At 41.0% G+C, this 11950-nt stretch overlaps 2 protein-coding genes across 6 annotated transcripts in view; one reads left to right on the top strand and one right to left on the bottom strand.

Annotated features, from left to right (window-relative positions):
- Window positions 1-9286, bottom strand: part of LOC129813846 (uncharacterized) — an 18081-nt gene extending 8795 nt beyond the window's left edge. The window contains exons 1-7 of one of the 4 annotated variants that reach the window (XM_055866410.1): window positions 8990-9286; window positions 4291-4368; window positions 4149-4183; window positions 3953-4006; window positions 2276-2341; window positions 1829-1909; window positions 1691-1750 (exon numbers count right to left, since the gene is read on the bottom strand). In XM_055866410.1, coding sequence (XP_055722385.1) covers window positions 1691-1750; window positions 1829-1909; window positions 2276-2341; window positions 3953-3988 — 243 coding nt within the window. In that variant the 5' untranslated portion in view covers window positions 3989-4006; window positions 4149-4183; window positions 4291-4368; window positions 8990-9286. The other 3 variants (XM_055866408.1, XM_055866409.1, XM_055866413.1) reach the window with 3 other exon arrangements.
- The window catches only part of LOC129813847 (uncharacterized), a 57606-nt gene that overhangs the window by 19080 nt on the left and 26576 nt on the right, over window positions 1-11950 (top strand). The gene's annotated exons all lie outside the window — the stretch shown is intronic.

Here is an 11950-nt window from a genome sequence, read left to right as displayed (position 1 = left end):
TTAAATGGAAGAAGTTTGGAACCACCAAGACTCTACCTAGAGTTGGCCACCCGGCCAAACTGAGCAATCGGGGGAGAAGAGCCTTGGTCAGGGAGGTGACCAAGAACTTGATGGTTACTCTGACAGAGTTAGAGTTCCTCTGTGGAGATGGGAGAACCTTCCAGAAGGACAACCATTCCTGCAGCACTCCACCAAATCAGGCCTTTATGGTGGTGGCAAGACAGAAGCCACTCCTCAGTAAAAGGCACACGACAGCCCGCTTGGAGTTTGTTTACACTTAGAAGTAGGCCTGTAGGCTACCTGGCCTGCTCGCGAATGTGCCCATTTGGGGATCTGATAGTATTTCTGATTGGCTGTAGAGCTTCTCAAAGTAATGTTTTCTTCACCTAAATAGCAAGCAAACAAAGTCTGTTTTTACATCCATTGAGAATGACAATAATTCCTCAATATATTTTTAAAATCTTTCCAGCTCTCTCCCTTTCGATAACCACTCAGCGTGAAAGGGGAAAATGTCATGCTCTGATCCAGTGGAAACGTCATCAAATAGACCTACCTGATAACTTATCAGTGCTTGACTTAGACAAATAGATTCTGGTACTGTTTAAGTACATAAGCTCCACAAAACTTTTGAGCTAATATTCTATAAGAGGAACAGGAGCTCAAGCAGTAGAGCATTTGAGGTATCGGTACTCAGCTCTAGTGAGCTCCTGCCCAAGTCAAGCACTGTTTCATATCCCTTGCGTAAACAGCCTACAGCTGTGTCTGTCCTGAGCTCACTGGCACAGAAACTGAGCACCCAGAATATTTTATACCATGTTGCAAGTTCGTTAGCGCAAGCATTAGGCCAGACCAAAGTTAATAGTTGATTAAAAATTTGAAGTTCATTGCAGACAAGCCATGCATATCCAATGTGATTTATAGTTTTTTTTTTTTTTTTTTTTATCCGAATATTTTCTACTTGCAGGCTGCAATGTTTTTATTTGTTGTTTTTATGTAGGCAATGTTTTTACATAGTTGGCAATGGCAATAGAAGTCACTTTAGGTTTAGATAATTTTGATTCAAAATTGGATAGAATTTTGACTAATCACATGACAATGACTTTGAGATATGAAGACGTTATTATAAACAAAACTGTTCCACAAAAATGTGCTTATGAAAACCACAACTGGCACACAGGTCGGTAGAAATAGTAAGATAAATTGGCATTCCACATGAGAAAGGTTGCCGACTCCTCATTTAGCCAATTACCGGCAACTTCAGGAGAGTAATGGCAGAATCTGCAAAAGCCAGCAGGAGAGGGAGAATGGTTGGGTCAAGTTTAGGATTTCTTCGGATTATGTAGATCTCTGGCTCCCTCGAGTCATTTGTGTTTTATTTCATCAAAAAAAGCATTAGACAAGCTCAATGCATATAGTTGATTTTATTTAAACACAGAGTGTCTATATAGGGAAACGTACTCATTAAAAAAAATGGCGACTCGAACAGATGACTTTCGGACAACTAATATGTATTTATTTTTTTGTCCGGGACAGCACTAATGTGGATGCTTCCATGACATGCTAACCTCCCCATGTTAATGGTGAGAGGTTAGTAAGTCTTGGTAGTATGATCTTTGACCCTCTAATTAAATTCAGACCCCGCTATAGATAACACACATCCAAAAATGAACATGACTGGTGTAAACCATACCTGATTGTCGTCCGTCTCTCTCTTCTTCAGTCTGTCATGTAAGGCTATATCCTTCAGCTCCTGTGGAGAGGTGACGGACAACCTCAGCAGAGATATATAAAACATTTGACATACGGTAAGAAGGAACAGTTTGCCTACCTCTTCAGTGGGTCTGGGAGGAACTGCCGGCTGTGTTTCAGTTCTCTCCTTCCTCTCTCTCTGCATCAGATTGCTTTTGACCTGACAAGGACACTCACAGTTAATCACTGTTCTGTTCCTGTGACTTTGTGGGAGTTAGAGAAGCAAAGGCTGGTGGGAACTTTAGGAAAAGGTGGAGACAAGGAAGAGAGGGGGCTTTCGAAAGAGAAAAGCAACTTTGATTGTGTGTATGGTCTTGTTCTTCTATCCTCCCCACAAGGATAGTAAAACAAAGAACATTTCCAATGTCCCCATAATCACAAAGGCTATTTTCAGTTATGTTTAGAATTAGAATTATGGTTAGTGGTTAGGTTTAGGGTAAATAAGATTTTGAATGGAAATCAATTTTAGGTCCCCGCTAGGATAGTAGAACAAGTGTGTGTGGTATAAATGATGTAACAAACTCACAGTTTTTTGCTTTTCCTCTTCCTGCCTCTCCTTGTCCCCGAGTAACTTTGTATCTTCATTGTCCTTCTGAACAAGGAAAGTCATTGTTATTTTAATGGAATCATCCTTCTCACCATATTCATTAACACATCTCTACAGCATCACCACTTGCACTGAACTCAAAACCACCAACACGACTTTGAAAACATCACGCCATCATAATCCTAACGAACATTTCACAAAAATCATAATCATTGATACAAGCACCACCACCAACAGTTAATTAAATTCATTGGAATATTTACTGTAGTTAAAGAGCAGAATGGATTCAGTTTTGATATGGCTCCATGGAAATTCGGACAGAAATAAATGACATGCAATACGACTTGAATTACACAATGAAACAGGAACAGTAACAGATGAACAGGGCCGTGCATAGGAATGTTTGTGGCTGGCAAGCTTTTCTGTGGTGGCAGGTGGCTCTTCAACATCTGATCCTGGTTCCTTATATACAGTGCCTTCAGAAAGTATTCATAACCCTTGACTTACTCCACATTTTGTTGTGTTACAGCCTGAATTCAAAATGGATTAAATCTATATTTATTTTTTTATATACACACACACACAAAACCGCATCATGACAAAGTGAAAACATGTTTTTAGAAATGTTAGCTAATTTATTGAAAATGAAACAAATATAATTTACATAAGTATTCACACCCCTGAGTAAATACATGTTAGAGTCACCTTTGGCAGTGATTACAGCTGTGAATCTTTCTGGGTAAGTCTCTAAGAGCTTTGCACACCTGGATTGTACAATATTTTCCCGTTATTCTTTTCAAAATTCTTCAAGTTCTGTTAAATTGGTTGATTATTGCTAGACAACCATTTAAGCCATAGTTTTTCAAGCAGATTTATGTAAAAACTAACTCTGCTACTCAAACATTCACTGTCTTCTTGGTAAGCAACTCCACTGTAGATTTGGCCTTGTGTTTTAGGTTATTATCCTGCTGAAAAGTTCATTTATCTCCCAGTGTCTGGTGGAAAGCAGACAACCAGGTTTCCTCTAGGATTTTGCCTGTGCTTAGCTCCATTCCATTGTTTATCCTGAAAAACTCCCCTGTCCTTAACGATTACAAGCATACCAGTAACATGATGCAGCCACCATTATGCTTGAAAATATGGAGAGCGGTACTCAGTAATGTATTATATTTAATTTGCCCCAAACATAAGACTTCGTATTCAGAACAAAAAGTTAATTGACACATTTTTGTGACCAACAGATGCATATCTGTATTCCCAGTCAAGTGAAATCTATGGATTAGGGCCTAATTTATTTAAATTGACTGATTTCCTTATTTAAACTGTAACTCAGTAAAATCATAGAAATTGTTGCATGTTGCATTTATATTTTTGTTCAGTATGTTTGTTCTCGGGCTGTAGATGTTGCCACCATATTCAGCTCAAACTATCAGTCTTAAGCATCGTTATAAATGAAATTACTCTATCTTCATAGTTCAAACTATCATATGATATTGAAAGAAAATAAGCACCACCTATGGAAAAACCACATGAGTTTCACGTGAATTGAAATTTCACGCGAAATCGTGTGATTTTCTACAAGTGAAATCTGTTTTTTTCTGGAGGGATCTTATTAGTGTAATCTCATTGGCTAGTACAACAGCTATGCTGTCTTACTTTGGGAGTTGATTTAAAAGGATTCAGCTTGTTCATGGCTCCAACCAGTTTGTTCTGACAGATAAAGACACATAAAAAAGACAAATTAAAAGCTGCTTATTATTTGCTGGGGGTGTTATATGAAGCGATCCAAATGCAACTTAGTTGCATGCAAAACAAACTGGAGGCAAGTTGCATTGTGTAACACCAGCCTCACCTTTGAGGTCTTGTCTGAGAGACTGTCACTGCTGGCTGAAATGGACACATGTTTTACAGTTACCAGTTAAGTACATTCTGAGTTTTGAGATTCCATATTGATGAATAAAGAGTACAGCAACAAATTCTACCAAAATGCTTACCTCTTTGGTTTTAGAGTGTTTTTCAGAAGAGGTGAGATTCTCCTTTGATCCTGACGTGTTTTCAGCCTTCTACTTTTCCTGCAATTAAAGATGCCATCAATATCATAAAAAAGTATAAATATTGATAGCACTATCACCTGCGCAGGTCCTGAGCATTCTCCTGGTTTAGAGGATCCCAGTGAATTTTCCTTATTTTTCCTGGTAAAGATTGTGTGTGTGTGTGTGTGTGGGGGGGGGGGGGGGAATATATATTGTGTCACATAACAGCACTGCCCTCTTTATACACTAGGCTGCTCATTGTGGATTCATTCAGAGGATTTAGAAAAATACACAGAAGGATTGGTCAATGGTTATGGTTCTTGTATTAAAGAAAACCTATTGTAGCGAATTCGGGGGGTAGCCCAAACCGGGTCTCGAGCCCGGATCCGGCGACTGTCAAGCCAACACCTTAACCGTTATGCCAAGAGGTCTTGACGAGGTTGCTAGGTGTTGGGTTGGTCACTACATTATACTCTCTTCCTTTGGGAAAGAATGTCCCCGCATTTCAATACTATACCAAGTCCCTCATGTGCACGCCTCTCCGATGGCCTAACGGGCACCCTCCCACTTCCGACACCAGTGTAGTGAATTCGCGGGGTAGCCCCGACCAGGACTCGAACCCAGGTCCAGCAACAGTTAACCCCTTGACGAGTTCGCTAGGTGTTGGGTTGTTCGTATCAATATGTAGGCTACTCAGTTTCACCATAATTTAACTCTCAACAACAAAAACTTGCCCAAGGTTGGCTCAGTGTGAACTACAATTCCAACGCTAGGTTTTATCGTTTAGAAAAACGTGTCAATCATAGCTTGCAAAGCAGTTTTCGAAACATATGATAATAGCCCCTTATCTTTCACATTCATAACAGTGAGAAAGAATCTTTCAAATAAAAATACACACTTACTATAGCAGTTTTGCACAGATCCATATGCTCGGTGTGCCTCCAGTTGACGAACTACACTCCCTCCCCAGTTACAGTGCATTCAGAAAGTTCAGACCCCTTGACATCTTCCACATTTTGTTACAGCCTTATTTTAAAATTCATTAAATTGTTTTCCTCAATCTACACACACTACCCCATAACGACAAAGCGAAAACAGGTTTTTAAATTGTTTTGCAAATGTATTACAAATAAACAGAAATACCTTACATAAGTATTCAGACCCTTTGCTATGAGACTCGAAATTGAGCTCAGGTGCATCCGGTTTCCATTGATCATGCTTGAAATGTTTCTACAACTGGATTGGAGTCCACCTGGGGTAAATTCAATTGATCGGACATGATTTGGAAAGGCACACGCCTGTCTATATAAAGGTCCCACAGTTGACAGTGCATGTCAGAGAAAAAAAACCAGACATGAGGCTGAAGGAATTGTCCGTAGAGCTCCGAGATAGGATTGTGTTGAGGCACAAATCTGGCAAAAGGTATCCAAAAAAATCTGCAGCATTGAAAGTCCCCAAGAACACAGTGGCCTCCATCATTATTAAATGGAAGAAGTTAGGAATCACCAAGACTCTTCCTAGAGCTAGCCGCTCGGCCAAACTGAGCAATCGGGGGAGAAGGGCCTTGGTCAGGGAGGTGACCAAGAACCCGATGGTCACTGACAGAGTTCCAGAATTCCTCTGTGGAGATGGGAGAACTTTCCAGAAGGACAATCATCTCTGCAGCACCAATCAGGCATTTATGGTAGTGGCCAGACAGAAGCCACTCCTCAGTAAAAAGCACATGACTGCCCACTTGGACTTTGCCAAAAGGCACCTAGAGGACTCTCAGACCATGAGAAACAAGATTCTCAGGTCTGATGAAATCAAGATTGAACTCTTTGGCCTGAATGCCAAGTGTCACATCTGGAGGAAACCTGGCACCATCCCTACAGGGAAGCATGGTGGTGGCAGCATCATGCTGTGGAGATGTTTTTCAGTGGCAGGGACTGGGAGACTAGTCAGGATCAAGGGAAAGATGAACAGATTAAAGTAAAAAATAATAATTAAACTACTCCAAAGCGCTTAGGACCTCAGACTGGGGCAAAGGTTCACCTTCCAACAGGAGAACAACTTTAAGAAAACAGCTAAGACAATGCAGGAGTGGCTTTGGGACATGTCTTGCAATGTCCTTGAGTGGTCCAGCCAGAGCCCGGACTTGAACCTGATCAAACATGCAGCGACACTACCCATCCAAGCTGACAAAGATTGAGGGGAAATACAGGTGTGCCAAGCTTGTAGCGTCATACCCAGGAAGAATCGAGGCTGTAATGTAAATGTAATTCTGTTTTTTTTATACATTTTCTAAAACCTTTTTTTCTTTGTCATTATGGAATATTGTGTGTAGGTTGATTAAAAAAAACTTTAATCCATTTTAGAATAAGGCAAGGGGTCTGAATACTTTCCGAATGCACTGTATGCTTACACACAGATGTTCCGAGCACGCTAGATAGCCAATTAACACAGATGGCTGCCTCGGTTTTCCGTTAACACGCGCTGTAACATGAAGATACGGCCGTGCGGAAACCCTAAAAGATGTGTCGTAATATACCCTCTTTTTTCCGATATGAAAGACACATTCCTTATGTTTCCAAAACCGTACCGTAATTTGCATTACCTTTTAGAGAAGACCTCGGGGCTCTTAAAATAAGTCCCACGATAAGTAGATGATTAAACTCAACGATTTAGGATGGAGTTGAGAAGCAACTACTGAAGCGCCGACATAACAATTTTGGTTTTATATGAAACGACTGGTTTCAGCACCCATAAAATAGCCCCCAATGGCGGAAGACAGAGTGGACTACCTGTGCTAATTAGCTATCTGCGTCTCTGAATACCTGTGTGTAAACGGAAAACTGACATGCTGACCAGACCGGACAGTATGTCGCAAAATACATTTAGAAATCCATGTTATTCAATTAATTACCAACGAGCGTCTGGGACGCCAAGGGCTAAAATAGAAGTCATTCCTATTTCTGATGCAAATCGCGCTGAAAGTACTGCCTCTCCCATCTCCTCATTGGTTTATAGGAGCAGGTAGAAGCAGGTACCCACGTCCCATTGGTTATACCCACGTGGGTGATTGAAAGACGAACTTTGTTGCCGTTTGTCGTGGTAATACAATGAAAGTTTAGATTGATCGCCATATAAATTCAAAGATGAAAAAGCCTGGAAGGAAGAGACTAGAAACGATTCAGTTGGCTGTTTTGTGTGTGGATTAATTGCCGGAGTAGAGGTCCGTGTGCATTTCAGGTAAAATAACAACTCAATGTTTATATCCCAGGACAAATTAGCTAGCAACAGCAAGCTAGCTAAATAGAACAAATTAACGTTAGCTAGCAAGTGCAAGCTAACTAGCCATACATGTTTAATACTTTTCGACCTGTCCCCAAATTAATGTCATTGGTTCTGTAAGAAATTGTAATAGATACTGGAAACTTGTTATAACAAAATTCTCAACACAAGCTATACTTGACACAACAGGCACCCATCCCCCTCTCTTCCCCACACATGTTGTTCTCGTCAGATAACAGCCACAGACCCACACACACAACCCTCCCCCATGAACAGGAATCTGCTAAAACAACCCCACACACACACTATGTTCAGGGTTGGGACTAAAGACAAAGAACTGTGTTGGGAGCCAACGGAACGTCGACATCAAGCCGATCAGGACTACCCACGACCCGGAGCGACCAATCAGAAGGCCAGACTACCAGATCAACCTACATCATGTACCGCATATATAATCTGTACAATATGTTTAGCGGTCTCTTCTCCGATGATTCCATAAGAATCAGACAGAAAGGGGCCGTGCTGCACGCTTTGCCAAATATCTTTACACTTGAATAAACTGCCTTATTATACAATTATACACCTCGTCCTATGTCTCAACTTGATCTCCTGTCTCCAGTAAATGTTTTATCAACAGTTCAGAGTTTGTTTTGATATTTTAACCTGCGTTTGGTGGGGGGAAATACATTTATGCACGATAGCGCACGCGCGCAGCCGGTTTGGGTTCCGTGTGACGCTACAAAAAATACTGATGGCTGCAAATGTTTTAAAACAATTACTTTTTTGTGTGTAGTTTAGCTGTACCTGCCATGATTATTATAATTTGTAAAATGTTATTGTTTTTAGTACAAGGAAATTTGTAGTGTCTTGTAAGCCCATGTGGGCTGGGTACTGGTAGGTGTATGACGCTTAAATAAATCATAAATCAACCATGTGTGTATTTTGCATTTGTGAAATGATTTTGATGTGTTAGTAAAGTCGAGGGATTTATGTTCATAGAACCGTAAGGCAATTGAGACTCGATTAATGTTTAGATGGAGTATTTAGCGGGTTTGGCTTCCAGAGCCATTTCGTCTATAAACGGAACATTTAATGTCCTTTGACGATAAGGAGTAACTTTAGGCTTCTTTAGTCCATTATTGGGCTATGATGGGCTAACCATGACTTCTCCCTCGCACTCCAAATCCACAATGGCATCGCCCTTTCCGATCCTGTCAACACAAATGTTAACTATCTCTCATTATACAGGAGCAATTTATGGTCAGTTTAAAATGTACACCATTGTTTTCCCACTTACCAATAACACATTGTTGCGGACACCACAGATCAAAACATCACTTAAACGTATAACCAAAACAGTTTCAACATGAATCCCTTCGCCGCTTACCATTACAACTGCCTACTGGTTGTTTGTCTGTGATCTTCAAGCAATATAGGCGTTGACAGCCTTTTTCGATCGTAAAAGAAGTTGCTGAAATGTAGGCTGTGCTGAATAGTTGTTCGACTCGCAGTGACGTCAGTTTATTAGACTACCAGTTGGCTTGATTCTTTACCAGTTGTTGAACTTTTCTTTCTAGGCTGTAACACTAGCTAAAGTGTGTTACGTCACATATGTAATAATAACTATGTTCGCTTCCATTACTTCTTCTTTAAGGTTTATTGGCAGAGTACACCCAAAAGGTGTATTGCTGCCACCTAATGTGCGGGATGAAAACAAAAAGATCCCAAAAATGGGAACATTCTTGGGTTGGGGGGAATATCCATACAAACTACCAACAACAACAAAAACACTTTTAAAAAAGGGTGACACGTCTTCCATTGCCAATACCCCTTGTAGATCTTCCGCTGTGAACTCCTGAAGTCCCAGATACCTTTCAGCTGCAGCCACAATGATGTCCAACTTCTTCGATATTTGTGCCATACAGTTAATAACAGTTGCTATGAATGCTACAAAATCCACCTTTTTAACCCACAGCATATCCGGTTCTCTTGTTTGACACAGAAGCGACCTTGGCTGCAGTCCAAACAGGTTATTTTCACCCCCTCAGCTCTCGTGCTAGCCAGTTTCCCTCGGGGGAATCCCTGTCGCAACCGGATGCAGTTTGATTGCCATCTTAAGTGGAGGTCCAATTCGCCAACATTGCCCCCTTGGCCCTCAATTTAGCTCAAGGGAGCGAGTAAAGAACTTTGATCACTTGTGGGGTTGATCTGACACACAATTCAATGCAAACTGTAGTCACATGTCATACTCCGGTGACCGCAAAGTGTCACATTTTATCAACACGGCTGCATTTTAGTCATGTCAGATAAATTTATGACGCTAGCTTGCTAAATAATGTATATAGATTAAATTGATTGTAGCGTTTGCAAATTGGCTTAGTCTCATACTGAGGAGCCTATTAAACATAGCTAGCTTCATAGACATGTTTTTGGAATTCTGACATTTATTGGAATAAATTAGCAAACTATGAAACTAGCTAGCCAGCTATGTGTAACTGTAGCTAGCTAACTCCCTGACAGGAGTGCAGGCTAGCTACGTTAGCTTGCTAAGTACATTAATAGCTTCAGGTTGGTTGTTTTTAGGCTCAATTTCAAGATTTTCACCAAGGACGTTGCCTCTCCGATCATCACTCTCCCTCGCTTGGGCAAGGGACATTTTAAGATGCATTCAGATGTGATGATGTAAAACGTAATTCAGGGGCTGAGGGTTTAGGGCAGAGTCGGGCTGTCTACTTTGAGTTTGGACTGCAACCCATATCTTCAACACAGTAATTGGCTTTCAAAACTATTTTGGTTGCCTCCGCATAGGACAGGGATGGGCAACTTTGATGGGGGTGGGGGCCACAAAAAATCTGAACTCATCATAAGGGGCCGCAGTTGCTCCCAGGTCTGTGTACCCACATCCATGTTTCCAATACTGAACATTGTAAGAAGTATTTTTTACTAACCCAGGATTGACCACAGCCTGTTTCCAATGGGAGCAAATTAATCAGTGGGCAGAACAAGCAAGGAGGTGGGCAGAGCCAAGCACGAGCTAGTGAGATCCTATTGGTGCATTCTAGCATTCATTTGCCTTTTTCCATTAGGGAACGCCCACTCTGAAGTGCACGTGTGCAATAATCAATTTGCCCTTGCGCTCCTTCTAAAAAAGAAAATGTTTTGAAACTTTGGCAACGGGTAAAGTCTACAAAACGCAGTCCACTCTGTTACAGATTCTAGTTTTGGAAACAGAAAACTGTATGGAGATTAAATGTTTAATCGATGAGAAAATAGGCAGAAGTTCATCTCGCTCCATCTTCTCCGACTGCCAGCCACTGTGCTTCCTCTCATAACCATATTTGGTAGTGAGAGGAAAAGCCAACCAGATGCTTCACATGTATACATCCAGGGAAATATTTGGCTCATTGTTCTTTCTATCTGTGGTTATAGGTTAGTTTATACAAAACGTCTAAGAGACGGGTTGGCTGACAACATCACGAAAATTATGTGCGGGCATTGATGGGGCCAGAAGCCTTGCCTTGTTATGATTCTGAACGGTCTAGCAACAATAAAAAGAAGCTACAATGTGAGGAATCATAGGTGGCTCGTTTTAGCTAGTTTTATCTTGTTATTGATACCAGGCATGTATTCAGGTCCATTCTAGCATGGTCAGATAGAAGCCCTCCCACCCGGGTCATCACTATCAGACGGAGGAAGAGGAAATGGCAACTGTTTTCGAATCTGAAAGTGCGGCAAGTGAAGTGTGTGACAATTAATGGACAATAGTGAAATCAAAGAATGGAACAAAACAAGCTAAAATTGTAGAAGACAAGGACTGGTGCAATAATGCATTTCTTATTGGACTGCGTTTTTGGGACAAGGAGATTCATTTGGGAAATCCATTTGTAATATCGAGGACTGTGAAGAAAGCAGTTGGATTCAATCAAGGTGACAAGAAGCTGCCTCGTTTTGGTTAATTGTGTTGATGAAGAACAGAAGAACCAGGCACTGAATCTGGCAAAATTGTCCACCTCAGAAGTAACATGTGAAAATAGGAAAAAACACATGGAATCATGTAGTAACCAAAAAAGTGTTAAACTAATCAAAATATATATTATATTCTTCAAAGTAGCCACACTTTGCTTTGATGACTGCTTTGCACACTCTTGGCATTCTCTCAACCAGCTTCACCTGGAATGCTTTTCCAACAGTCTTGAAGGAGTTCCCACATATGCTGAGCATTTGTTGGCTGCTTTTCCTTCACTCTGCGGTTCAACTCAACCCCGAACCATCTCAATTGGGTTGAGGTCGGGTGATTTTTGAGGCCAGGTCATCTGATGCAGCACTCCATCACTCCCTTTCTTGGTCA

The sequence above is a fragment of the Salvelinus fontinalis genome, chromosome 17, assembly GCF_029448725.1.
Source record: "Salvelinus fontinalis isolate EN_2023a chromosome 17, ASM2944872v1, whole genome shotgun sequence".
In the NCBI taxonomy this organism is placed as follows: domain Eukaryota; kingdom Metazoa; phylum Chordata; class Actinopteri; order Salmoniformes; family Salmonidae; genus Salvelinus; species Salvelinus fontinalis.
Note: the sequence above shows the minus strand (reverse complement) of the source record. Positions and strands in the feature narration are given on the sequence as shown.